Source organism: Bradysia coprophila (assembly GCF_014529535.1).
Source record: "Bradysia coprophila strain Holo2 chromosome X unlocalized genomic scaffold, BU_Bcop_v1 contig_20, whole genome shotgun sequence".
NCBI lineage: Eukaryota > Metazoa > Arthropoda > Insecta > Diptera > Sciaridae > Bradysia > Bradysia coprophila.
This window is the reverse complement of record NW_023503307.1, coordinates 479,443-493,032: the sequence shown is the minus strand read 5'-3', so window position 1 is coordinate 493,032 and position 13,590 is coordinate 479,443. Positions and strand designations below refer to the sequence as shown.

The 13,590-nt window shown below is 37.2% G+C and overlaps 2 protein-coding genes across 5 annotated transcripts; both read left to right on the top strand.

Moving 5' to 3' along the window:
• Positions 1-627: 627 nt before the first annotated feature.
• On the top strand, positions 628-4,017 carry LOC119068720 (probable cytochrome P450 6a13). The gene is made up of 4 exons (XM_037172412.1): positions 628-1,015; positions 1,073-1,305; positions 2,693-3,397; positions 3,661-4,017. Exons 1-4 carry the CDS (start codon positions 672-674, stop codon positions 3,843-3,845), a joined length of 1,467 nt encoding a protein of 488 aa, XP_037028307.1. The 5' UTR covers positions 628-671; the 3' UTR covers positions 3,846-4,017.
• A 3,469-nt stretch (positions 4,018-7,486) lies between these two features.
• On the top strand, positions 7,487-9,366 carry LOC119068719 (clumping factor A-like). Of its 4 annotated transcripts, none has more exons than XM_037172411.1 (3): positions 7,487-8,401; positions 8,475-8,588; positions 8,631-9,366. In XM_037172411.1, the coding sequence occupies exons 1-3, from the start codon at positions 7,645-7,647 to the stop codon at positions 9,305-9,307; spliced, it is 1,548 nt and encodes a 515-aa protein (XP_037028306.1). In that variant the 5' UTR covers positions 7,487-7,644; the 3' UTR covers positions 9,308-9,366. The 4 variants fall into 4 exon arrangements, with proteins under 4 accessions (XP_037028306.1, XP_037028305.1, XP_037028304.1 ...); XM_037172410.1 differs by having other exon boundaries at positions 7,487-8,422; XM_037172409.1 differs by having other exon boundaries at positions 8,475-9,366.
• Positions 9,367-13,590: the final 4,224 nt, after the last annotated feature.

Genomic DNA, 13,590 nt, shown 5'->3' with positions numbered 1-13,590 from the left:
CATCATACCGCAAAACATCAATAAAGTTCGATTCTTTTTGTGATTATGTGATTTACCTTTGCTTTAACAGGGTGGATTTTGCTATATTATCTATATTGAGACATATGTAATCTCTCAACTTCTCGAACCAAAATGAGTAAACCTATTAGCAAAAGTTGGTCCATGATTTTCTCAAAATGGCTCTAGCTATCGGATGGTACCGACCAACCATTTGAATATCCGAGAACCGTTGTATTTCACCTTCATATAAATTGTTTGAAGAATTCACAGATTCACTTAAAATTTTAATCTCATTTGTTTATCATCATTGACTCAAAGGTGATTCTACTTTACTTCACGCTTTAAAGTATTTCCTTCATCCAATTTCGTCCAGTTTCAATAATCCTTCTTTCAATGGAACTATAGGTATAGGTGGATCACTCTTAAACCTTGATGATTAATATGTTAACTTAATGTGATTACTGATATCATCGAATTGAATAAAAAATTTACGACCTGGCATCAACACCATTTGTCTCTGTCTTTGTACAACATTCATGCTATCGCAAATTGTTTTTGTTTTTACTTTAATTAAAGCGAACAACGACCAGCAGACAAAAACAACTCTGTATACTTAATTTTACAAGTTAAATTGTTTCGGTCATTTAGTTGACGGCAATCGTTCTCTGAAAATGGATTTGTTGTATGGAGTGATCGGAGTATTTTTACTTGCTTATTATTGGGTGAAACGACGTTATAATTTCTGGAATAATCGTGGTTTCGTTTCACCTAAAGCTAGTTTTCCATTCGGTTCGCTCGGAGGTGTTGGTTCCACAATAACTTCCGCTGAGGCATTCGATAATTATTACAAAACATACAAAGGAAAGGCTGCAGCGGTCGGAGTTTACTTTTTCTTGAAACCAACAATCTTACCCATTGACCCAGAGCTATGCAAGAGTATTTTCGTTCGAGATTTTTCCTCATTTCATGAACGTGGATTTTATTATAACGCTAAGGACGATCCATTGTCCGCTAAGTAGGTTTTCATACTTTTTCGTAGCTGGAGTTTATACTGGGATGTACATATATTTAGCTTGTTGTCTATCGAAGGACAAGTTTGGCGAGATCGAAGAACAAGTTTGTCGCCGATCTTTACGTCTGGTAAAATGAAGATGATGTTCGACATTATACTCACACTGTCTCATAAACTGGTTGACATAATTGACAATGAATTAAATTCAAATCATAATTTCGAGATGAGGTCATGGGCTCAACGGTTCACTGGTGATGTAATTGGCAATGTTGCGTTTGGATTGGATTGTAAATGTGAGTTTATTTAATACTTTGTGTAATGCTCAACTGCAAGCTCTACGTCTCAGTCACAATACTAAACTCTGACTCACCTGTACAGTAGGGGTGTGCGATTGTGCGATGGTTCGGGGATCAGGATGGAAGGGGTCCACAAAAAATTCTTACCATCCCTAGATGTCAAAAAGTGATTTTAAATTTTTTTTTAAATTCATTAACAACTTGCGCAAATTCACTGAAGCTGAATTTGCGGCTACTGGTAAAATCTCATATTTCGACCTCTAACAACAATATGCTGCGAGATATTTTTTGCCCTAATTAGTGTTTTTCTACTAATTAGAGTCCAATAAAACAGAAAATGTTTAAATTGGAAACATTTGGCCGAAGCATTATGTTTGGTGTGTCGTCAAAGTTCGCCAACTATGAAAAATTGAGTAAATTTTAAACTTGAAAATTCTATAATTGACATAGAAAATTATTCGATTATTGCTCAAATGGGCTTAAATTGTTGGGAATGTTGCCGGCTATCCAAAAAAGAAGAGTTTTTGAAAATCGTCTGTGAATGTGTGTGGTGTGACTGTTTGTTTTGCCCAAAATTGAGGAAAAAATCCTCAACGGAGAAAATCAATTTTTTTTGAGAACGTGCGAAAAGCTTTGTTTTTGCCTTAAATAATTTAATTTAAAGTTTGTGGGTACTTTAGAGTCGAAAAAATTAGAATCCGTGATTTTTTAAACGTTTTCAAAAAAAATCGATTTTTTCCGTTGAGGAATTTTGCCTCAATTTTGGGGCCAAACAAACAGTCACACCACACACATTCACAGACGATTTTCAAAAACTCTTCTTTTTTGGATAGCCGGCAACATTCCCAAAAATTTAAGCCCATTTGAGCAATAATCGAATAATTTTCTGTGTCGATTATAGAATTTTCAAGTTTAAAATTTACTCAATTTTTCATAGTTGGCGAACTTTGACGACACACCAAACATAATGCTTCGGCCAAATTTTTCCAAATTAAAAATTTTCTGTTTTATTGGACTCTAATTAGTAGAAAAACACTAATTAGGGCAAAAAATATCTCGCAGCATATTGTTGGTAGAGGTCGAAATATGAGATTTTACCAGTAGTCGCAAATTCAGCTTCAGTGAATTTGCGCAAGTTGTTAATGAATTTTAAAAAATTTTTAAAATCACTTTTTGACATCTAGGGTTGGTAAGAATTTTTTGTGGACCCCTTCCATCCTGATCCCCGAACCTCTGAGCCCCCTGAGCCTCGAACTGTAGTCATTTCATTTCTAATTTACACCCTTGCACATGAGCTACACTCCCGGTGTTACGAAGCCAGATCAGGCTGAACCAACAATGTTAAATATAATAATTTAATAAATTCTTAATTTTATTGCAATAGGTCTGGATGATCCCGATTCCATATTTCTGAAACACAGTCGTCGACTAAGCACTCCAACCGAACTTGATCTTTTGAAATTTTTGCTATCGTCAAGCTTCCCAGATTTATGCCGGAGATTACACTTCCGAAGTAACCCCAAAGAGATAGCCACTTTTTTCCACACTGCCTTCATTGACACTATGAAATATCGCACGGCTAATCATATCGACAGAAACGATTTCGTCTCCATGCTGTTGGGCCTAAAAGATTTGTTTACAACGGATGAATTGGCGGCAGAAAGTTTCATAGTTTACATTGGAGGTTTCGAAACGAGTTCGACGTTGATCAGTTTCACAATGTACGAATTAGCACTAAATACTGACGTACAGGAAAGACTTCGTTACGAAATAAAATCAGGACTTGATGATAATAACGGCGAGTTAACATATGAAATGTTGTTCGGATTCAGATACCTTGACATGGTTGTTAATGAAGTGATGCGCAAGTATCCGCCTATTCCGAATACGTTCAGGAAATGCAATAAAGATTTTCCGATTCCGGAAACAAATTTGGTTATACCGGACGGAGTCTTAGTGAACTTAAATATTTTCTCTTTTCATCGCGATCCTGAGTATTACCCAGATCCAGATAAGTTCGATCCGGAAAGATTTACGCCCGAAAATTGTAAGCAGCGTCATCCCTTTACATTCATGCCGTTTGGGGAAGGTAATGTTATGTGATGATCCAACGCACTTCAAGCAAAAGTGGTATTCCAAATAGGGTACTGAAACTTGACAGTGCTTCATACAAAATTTTACACTGTAAAAATAGTGGGGATCAAATTTCAAACGAAAAGTACTCTATTTGGCAGCAGTCATTAATAGCACTTTTGCTTGAAGTGCGTTGGATGATCAGTATGTTAAACTGAATAATCGAAGTTTATGCTTATCGAAAAATATCAATTCGTGTATTTCCATTCGGTTTTTCAGGTCCTAGAAATTGCATCGGATCGCGTTTTGGATTAATGCAGGCGAAAGTGGCAGTCGTAAAATTAATAGAGAACTACAAGATATCGATTAATAACCAATCGCCAATACCGATGAAATTCGAACCATCATCACCTTTTCTTGCTCCAGTTGGTGGAATGTGGTTGAATTTGGATAAACTTTATTGAGCGCAAAGTTTAGTTATTGAAGACAATCAAAAGTTGGGAAGTGCTCAGTTTATAGATCCACCGATAAATTGAGAAATTCCTACCTAAGAAACAGTTTTTATTATCAACAATAAAGATAATAACCACCATCTACTCACTGAGTTTAGATGAAGGACAAAATTTACAAATTAAGAATTTTATTGGCAAATATTTTTTAGTAGTTTAATTTAAACCACCCAGGTAGAGACTATTTAATGTTATCAATGCAATCCAAACAGTCAACATACAGTAAACGTCAATTCAAAAATGTGCATACGTTTGAAACAGCTGTTTTACCAATACAAATCAAATTACAAAATCAGCTGTTTCAAACGTGTGCACATTTTTGCCTTGACTTTAAGAGTGATATCGCGAAATCTGCGAACAACTTTGGGACAGTGTGTCACAGATATTATTGACTTATAGCGCATTCGATTCGTTGAACTTTTACGAGTAAAACTTAGTACTACGTTTGGTATCATATATTTTGTTGTCGACGCTCGAGGTCATGAAGTAAGAGCCTGCCAAAATGGGCACAATGGGCCCAAACAGAGGCCCCCGTGCGTGTTCTACCACGATAGAACGGCTACTTAAAAAAAGAGCCTGCCAAAAGAGCTCCAAAATCGTTTTGTCGCGATTAGTCGAGTAAAACAATTTTGGGAAAAAACTTTTTTAGCTAGTCTTGTAGGCCTTGAAGAGACGCACAGTTTGAGTATACACACCACCAGGTCCATGTTGACCTGTTGGTGATATCAATCATTTTAGGTGAAACGAGCCATCAGAACAGTCGGAGCGTTAGCTGCGACTGAGCCCCGTACGAACCCGTACATCTATTGCGTACGCGACCCTAGTTCGTCGGTCGCCCTACTCTTACCCTAAACCTACTAACCTAAAATTCTTATGAAATGTGCACGTCTTAAAAATTGCGCATAGCGCAACAATTTATATTAACCTATATTTACCTATAAATAAACATTTTACTAATAAATATGCTAGTATATAGCTCAAAAGAACTATCTACACCGTTATATAGCTCAATATAGCTGTATATATTTATAAATAGATATCCATATTTGGGATGCTTGAAACACCCCACACACATAACCAATCACTTCCCACTGATCAGTAACTTTGTAAGTATCATTTTCACCGATTTCTATTGTTTTTACAAAAATCCAAAATGGCGGCAGACGGCCATTTTGTTAGGAGGTGGAAATTAGTACAGCTGCTTTACATTCAATAATACCTTTCAAACAACAAAAAATTCATGAAATTCGGTCAAAGTTTACTCGATATATTAACAAAAAACACCACGTTCACTGTACGGCCGAGTAGCCACATATAAGCTCACTCCAAGAGACCTAGCTCACGCTTCTGTAAACCGAATTCCAAGAACTTTTTTTCCCCTGATTGGTACGGTCAATACCTATCTAATAAAGCAAAATCCATCGAAATCCGTTCAAATTTGGCCAACCTACAAGCAAAAACGGCTTGCCACCCTGTACCTAGTTCACTCCAAGGGTCTAACTAACGAGTCGATCATCTGATTTCCATAAACTTTTTTTTTGTCGATCGGTATTGTAAATACCTTTTATTTGACGTATCACTTACATGTTTAGCCTTTGAATGGCCGCAGATATCTTCGGAAAACGTTAAATCAGTTATGGGGCCCCAGCTCGGGAGGGGTCGACCCAAAATTGCCCATCTTCGAACTTAGCCTCACTATTTCGACTATATTTCAGGGAAATTTTTTTTTTGAAATCGGATTTGATTTACTCAAGATATCGACGTGACAGACGGACGGACGGACGGACGGACGGACAGACGGACGGACGGACGGACGGACGGACAGACGGACGGACAGACGGACGGACGGACGGACAGACGGACGGACGGACGGACGGACAGACGGACGGACGGACGGACGGACGGACGGACAGACAAAATTTTTATTGCGGATTCGTTATCTATGAACATAGGCAAACACTTTGCCCTTACCGTCTGCTTCGAATTCCATCAATTACACACGGCATCGTAATCCTATTAGCCCCTTGTACTTCGTACGGGGCTAAAAATAGGTGATTTTCCCTAGTCCCTGAGCGAGAGTTTTTTCCCAAAGTTGTTTTACTCGACTAATCGCGAGAAAACGATTTTAGAGCTCAAAATATATGACACCAAACGTAGTACTACGTTTTACTCGCAAAAGTTCACCGAATCGAATGAGCTATAAGTCAATAATATCTGTGACCCATTGTCCCAAAATGTCTGATTTTGTTCAATGTTTCGGCGATATCACTCTTAACTGTATTTCAGATATTTTATTTTATTGAATTCCTCTTCCTCACACTATTAAGTTTCACCAAATTAGTAGTAAATTAAGCACTGAACGAGGGAAAAGATCTCTGAGAGCAATGGTTTTATTTTCGATGTGACGTTTAACGTGAACACGAAATACTGTGGGTCACATTATCGGCGTAAAATCTAATAGGGAGAACTCTCATATCTCCTTGACTACTATTGCTACTATCTTGTGATGAAGTGAATCGCCCAGATTTCATGTTTACGTTCTCTATAGATACTTTTGTATCTTGATTTTGAAATAACAAGCTCAGTATTTTCGAATCATTTTTCGGAGCTTATTCGTTAATTTTAGAATATAGAAAATACTCGAGATCCTTTAAGGTGAAACTCGAAATTTAAAAGTTTTCTTATTCAGAAAAGATGTAAGATTTCACTTTTCTCTCTTCTACTAGAGTACTCATTTTCCATACCTCTATATTTTGTTGAAAAAAAAAACGCTCGCTTCGCTCGTACTAAATGGAAATCAGTCGAAAAAGTATTTTGATCAAATTTCTCTTTGTCCCTTGATGCTTATCATAGGGTTTTGATCGAAACACGTTATCGACGTCTGGTGTGCATTGAGCTTAATAAAAGATAGGTTTAAACTCGGTTCTTCGGACTTGCAAGCTTTTTCAGAAAAACTTACCCCTGAAATTGTGGTCTGGCTACGGGCCTGAGAAAATCACAGCTTAGAACGATTTTTAAGGGAATCTGTATAATATTTAGAGCTGTAAAATGGCTTACGTAATTGTTTGGAACATTGAATTTAGCCCTCGGCTCCAGCTACAAACGCCACACTTAGCTTGACAAAATCAAAAGTTCCGAAAAGGAATATTTATTCAATGCACAATCATATTCCGAGTAATTTTTGTTTACCCCATTGCACCTCTGGAATTTTTTTCATTTTTCATTTTTCATTTTTTTCATAGACGAATTTCATTTAGCGGGGTCTCAGTGATTAGGCCCTTTCGTGGAATTACATAAGTTATTATACTCACTCACCCCCACAAATGAGTTTTAATTCTCATGTGGATGGAGTTATGACTCACTTTCCGTAGGCTTATATTGAGTAAAAAGATCTTGCAACGTAATTACTGAATGTATCAAAGATCAAATAACTATATTTTGTACACCCTCCGTACTGGTTCTTTTTTATGTTTTCAACTGAAACCAACATTTACACAAATTATGGTCTAAAAATGGACTTACAAAGAGTGACACCATCATTACAGCAATCCTTATATTTACCCTACCTAAGAACGCAAAATTTGATTTGTCAACATTGTGTTTTCGAAAGACATAAGTTCGTCCACGCGTGCTCTTTTTGTTTATAATCCGGGACCGACTTTTTGTGTTAATTATATTTGAGCTTTAACTGTTGAAACGGAAAAATCATTTTTCGTGTAACGGCAATCAGCGAACAAGTATTTTGCCATTTATTATGGGCGAAAATAACCGTTCGAGTAGCATCGTTGTGGAAGATGTCGACAGCAAATTGAAGCAGTACATGCTGATCAATAAACAAATCAGCAGGACATTGAGTACACAACGGATCGAAATTTCTACGCTGAAAAATGCATTGCGAGCTTCTGAGGCCGAATTAATGCAACTACGAATGGATTGCTGCAAATATCAGACTAAATACGATGAGATCACGAAATTGTACATAACTCACGTCACTTCGTTAACGTGCATTCTTAAAACTAACGCAGACACATTCAACAGCATATCGGGTGCTAATAACCTTCATGAAACTTGCAATGCTTTGGTAGACCAAATTGTAGGTAGCCCAAAGTCGTCAGTTCCGCAGAACGTTGATAATTCACGCCGAGTTAGTAAATCGTTTGATTCGAACAAAAGTCGATCGCAGAGGCGGAATGATGACAGCGTAGCAGATTCTATGGATACCATCGAGGAGGAAGATGAAAATGAAATTTTTGCTGACGTTTCTGCCGAGCTACCGGACTCAAGTGGTGCAAGTGGAAGCGATACCATCATCGACAACAGTAAAGTTGAAAGTGACGAAGAGAGCAAGGACAGTCTGGATGGCGTTTTAAGTCCTGTACAAACAGGCAACGAAATTTTAGAAGAAAGCCAACTGGCAGATGAGCAAAGTTGTAAAACTGATGGAGTAAAAGTTGGAGATGATGAAGAAAGTGACGCTAGTGACGATGAACGCGGTGGCAGTGATGAAGAAAGTGGTGCCAGTGATGAAGAAAGTAGCAAGAGCGTTGAAGAACGTTGAAGACAATGGGAAGAACGTTGAAGAAGGTGGTGTCAGTGATGAAGACAGTGGTGAAAGCGATGAAGAAAGCTGCGAAAATGATGAAGAAAACAGCGCAAGTGATGAAGAAAACAGCGGAAGTGATGAGGAAAGCGACGGAAGTGATGAAGAAAGCGACAGAAGTGATGAAGAAAGCGACGGAGGTAATAAAGCCCATGACGAAACTAATGAGGAGAACGAAACTAGTGTTCAAGGAAACGGCGTAGCTCGTGAGGAAAGTGAATTTACTGTTTTCAGCGTAGTGGATAATGGGGTCATTAGTGGAAATGAATCATCGGAGGAGGAAAGTGATGCGGAAAATAATTCCGAAAATTCCTATTCCCTCAATCAAACCTCAATACTCGTTGCTCACGATGATTCAACCATAACGAACGACGATGATTCCGATAAGGAAAATGAAACGGCCAACGATACCATTAGCACACACTCGATCAGCAAAAATACTTCATCGGTAATTAGTGTTGACAGTGACACGTTTGATAAGTCCACTCCGTCAAAACCGTCAAAGAAATTGCCAGCGAACAAGAAGAAAGCCACCACCGTGTCCGATCAGTCAATAAGTCTGACCTACGGCAACATGGAAGAACAAAGCTTAGTGTCCAGTACACCATATCGAAACAGCAATGCTAGCAGTGATACATCGGACGATACAACCATTCCAGCCAAATCATCCAAATCGAGAACATCGAGCAGAACATTATCAACGACATCTCAGTCGTCCACTTCGAGCAGCGTTTCATCGGGCAGGCCAAGACGGAAAGCAGCACCAGTGGTCCTATCCGAACCGAAATTGAATACAAAACTTCGACGTCCTCGTTAGGGAGAAATAATTTTTCTTTAAATTTTTGTAAAATTTGTAAATAAACCGGACATCAGTCGTAACGAATGTCAAAAAAAAAAAAAAATACAGAAACGATGATACACGTCCTCTACATGCAATACAAAGTCCAACGAATCCGACAAGCTGTACTAAAAACATGTCATCCTCGATTCGGAAAATGGTTTAGAAAATAAAATGGAAATTCCCCATATTACCAGCCTAACAACCCTTCTTCACGCAGTTTATGAATAGTAAAGGCAAACGTTCCACGCTCTGCCATCGTGCATATGTGTACGGTATAATTACGCTTCATTTCTCAGAAAATGCTTAAAATCTACCTCCACACTCAACCGACCATAAACACAACTGACTGCTGGTTCTCATATTCTTGGATTGTTTTTAATAAAAAAGACGTAAAGACATGACTGTACCTTCGTTTAAATGGTATGGCATTATTGATTCGGTTCGTTTTGCGGGTATGAGGAACGGTACGCTATCCTTGGACGACAAATTGAACATTCGCTTTGTCAAATATTTTGTTTATGGAACCCAACCAATTGTTTATGCAAATTGGAATATTAGAAATTCTTGATGATTATTTTCAGCATAATAACTGGAGAAGGAACATGAGTATTATGGTTCCAATGCGAAGCTGATCAGTTTGATACATTTTCGCTATTATGCAGCCTGATGTCGCATCCAACCAGCCACAACATACTAATAAATCAAAAACTTGTTTCCATACCAAAGTTTCAACACAACTCAAGCGAACAAACTGTTGGCTAACATTTATAATCCACGATGCACGATATTTTTGGTGGCTGAACCCAACAAACCACTCAAACAGAGACCCATCTGCTTCGATTGAGTACAAAAATGCCACACAAAGACATTTTTCATATTCAGTCCACTTCTGCTTTATGTACATACATCCTCTCCCTCATTATACAAGAAAACGAAAAAAAAAAAAAATTCTGAACCGTCACATTCGTTTCTCTGTTCTGTTCCCGCACCTAATCCGAACAGTTAAAGGTTGGTTTGGTATACCTACACTCTTACTCTATACACCAGTACGAAGCAATCGATAATGGGTTTCTTCTTCATTTTTCATGTATAACGCTCTCGGTTATCGTAGTATCGTCTTTCTAAATGTTTGTTTTAGGTACATCTTCAAGACGAAATTTTCGATTCAAAAATTCTGTACGAAAATTTCGTTCGAATTTGAAAGTAAGCCTTCGGGTTTGATGAATCGACTTTACATTACTGGTGTATTTTAATAAAAGGAATGATTTTCATTCAATGTGTGATACTCAACTGCTCAAGTATGAAACTCCGTATTTTATATACATACAATCGACGTAAACTTGGCGATTCTCTAAAATGGGCAACACGACACTAACTTTGTATGAGGGTCCGTTATCTAACTTGTTACCATGTCGTTTTATAGCTCGCATATCCGTTTGTGTTCGTTATATATATCAATGTAAGAATGGAAATCTTAGGAATTGGCTTGCTGTAGTTCGATATTAACGAACAGTATGTGAGGCAAACATAGCTAACAAACCCTCTGCTGGGCTTCATCAGGTATGGCATCCCTTATTCTTTATATTCATTCATTTTCAAATAAATCGGGAAACGTGTATTTGTGAGAACTGGTGTTGGTTGTCATGGTAGATGAATTAACGATACATCTGCTGGTAGTTTTGTTGTTTATGTGTACATTTTACGCAGCGTGGAATTTTTTTTAAATTCTTATTTTCTTCTGTATTAAGGAAGTGTATATATGACGCGATGGTATATACAGCATTTGATCGAAATTTTACTGCATAAAATGTGGACTTGATCGAAGCAAAAAAAAATATCGTCGGATGGATAGCGCAGAGGAAATGAAATGAAATTTTCAGTGAAATTGTGAATATCGCCATAATCGCGACGATTTTAAAAATCAGAGAAAATGAAAAAAATATAAAAGTGAGGTAGTTATTTGTTCACCGAGGGAGGAAATTCCAACAAGAGCAAAGATGACTATCACCTGTTGTCTATAACGAATTCAGGTATAAACGATAAGCTCAGACTAGTGCGTTCTTTAACAAAAACCATGTTTTCAAAAAAAAATGAAGTAAAAGATTTGAAATCAATCTCTTGAAAATATTTCAATCAAATGAAATAGTAGATCAGTTAGTAAAAATGTTGACATACCTGCTGTATGTGAAAGATTAACCTACCTGTTCGATACGAAATGATTTTTTACTCCAGCAACGTGAGCGAAATTAAAATTGAACAGTACCAACGCACTTCAAGCAAAAGTGCGGTAAATGACAGCTGCCAAATAGAGTACTAATTTGTATGAAAAAAATTTCCAGATTTTTTTACAGTGCTAATGTTTGTTCGACACACTGCTTGAAGTGCGTTGACAGTAGTCTAAATTTCATGAGGACAAAGGTTTCGGAATATATTCTTGAGTTCACAAAAGAAACATAATTTCCACCATTTGTCCCATTGATATGTACCGCACTCTTATTGGGTAATGCGGGTCAAGAACAGTGATACAATACACAACAGATAATAAATGGTTGAATATTGGCAAATATTTAGCGGCTCCGAAGTCTATTTCAATTATTAGTGTTCAACGAAAACATCAAGCTGATAGTCTGTCTATATGATTTGCCCCTCTTCATTATAACTAAATTGCAGATACGCTCAGACACCGGAAATTTCTTTCATACGGGAATTTTTCCAGATACGTAGCGTACTTAGTCGAAATGAAGGAAACTGTTCAAACAGAAAGATTGCGATTTTCGTATTGTCTTCTTCTCATTTTTACATATAGCCGAACCGATGTGAGTTCGAAATGTATATAAAAAAAAACATTTATTTACTAAATACCCGCGCCGTTACTTTATAGAACGGAGTATTCGCCTCGTTATTATAACTATAGCCCAATGTGTTACATTATCTTTTGATCAAATTCTATAGCGTCAGGATACTCTACTAAACTAACACTAGATAATGAAAGATACGTTTTCTAGGTAACACACCGGTTCAGGTAGATAATACACCTTTCTAAGCACTAATAAACCGTGCTCCAAGATTAGGTATAAAATGCCGTAAAATGCAAACCTAATTTCTTTTCAATGTGTCTGTGTGAAACACATTGAAAACACTGATGGTGTGTCTGGTGTATAGAGGGTTTGTAAATTAAGCCACCTTATAACAAAGCCACATTAAGTGAATTTCGATTACATTTTTGTTATGGTAAAGAGTTTTGGTTTTTCTCTATTATCCACTTTTTATTGTAAAGATCACTAATGGCGAACAGATGTTTATTTTTGTATCGTACAAGATATAATACCGAAGACAGTGAAAATAGTTAGTTTTAGACGCCTAGGAAAGAGTTAAGTGGAATATTTTGGTGGTGGAAATGAAGTCATGGTTATTTATGAGAGTATGACAATCTGATCTTAATATAACGAAAATTTGATCTGAAACAGGGTATCAGGGGCAATGTGTTAGTAATAAATCTTTCGAAAATGTTAGTAAAAGGTCCTTCTCTCCACTTCGTTCTTCATACCCCATACTAGGTTCTGAAAGGATTTTTTTTTAATATAAAAAAAAATCAACTGAGCTATTTAAATTTTGAAGCCTCTTGCCTTCGTGAGTGTCGCTATGTTTAACTGCACAAGGTACGAGTAGTCGGAAAATTTTACAACAAGCGAAATTTCTAAATTTGGACAATTTTACCTGTACATCAGATGTGAAAAAATGAAACAAACGATTTGATTTCCTATCAACATAATTATGTCACCTATTGACGCCAGTAATCCCGTTGGAAATTGAAAATGAAAAGTGACAAGGTGTAAACAAACACATTGCTAAATCACTCACATTAGCGATAGGGCGTTTCTTTACCCTCAGCGAAACTATGAACATTCGAAAAAAGCCCGAGCCCGTAGCTGATTCACCCAAAATTCAAATTCTGAAGCGCACTTACGATATAGGTTTGTTTCAAGTAACTGTAAACACGAACTTTGACAACCCGAACCACCCGAACAACGTGATATTTCATACAAATCGAGCAACGTCGCCCACGCGATTTACACAGAAATATTATTGAGGTTATGGTTCTGTGTATTAAACTTGACAATTTATACAGCCTTGGAACAAACCTATAGTTCTCATGATGCTTCAGTATGTAGTCGCTAGTGGCGCACAAATCGGATTGTAATAAACTTCAATTTTGACAGAACAGCTATACACTGAAAAATTCCCAAAATGAAACATTC

Excerpts from the sequence above, each read along its gene's own strand:
- LOC119068719 (XM_037172408.1), top strand. The coding sequence starts at position 7,645 with ATGGGCGAAAATAACCGTTCGAGTAGCATCGTTGTGGAAGATGTCGAC. Across the intron at positions 8,423-8,474 it reads TGGTGCCAGTGATGAAGAAA|GTGGTGTCAGTGATGAAGAC; the intron begins GTAGCAAGAGCG and ends ACGTTGAAGAAG.
- LOC119068720 (XM_037172412.1), top strand. The coding sequence starts at position 672 with ATGGATTTGTTGTATGGAGTGATCGGAGTATTTTTACTTGCTTATTAT. Across the intron at positions 1,306-2,692 it reads GTTTGGATTGGATTGTAAAT|GTCTGGATGATCCCGATTCC; the intron begins GTGAGTTTATTT and ends TTATTGCAATAG. Across the intron at positions 3,398-3,660 it reads ATTCATGCCGTTTGGGGAAG|GTCCTAGAAATTGCATCGGA; the intron begins GTAATGTTATGT and ends TCGGTTTTTCAG.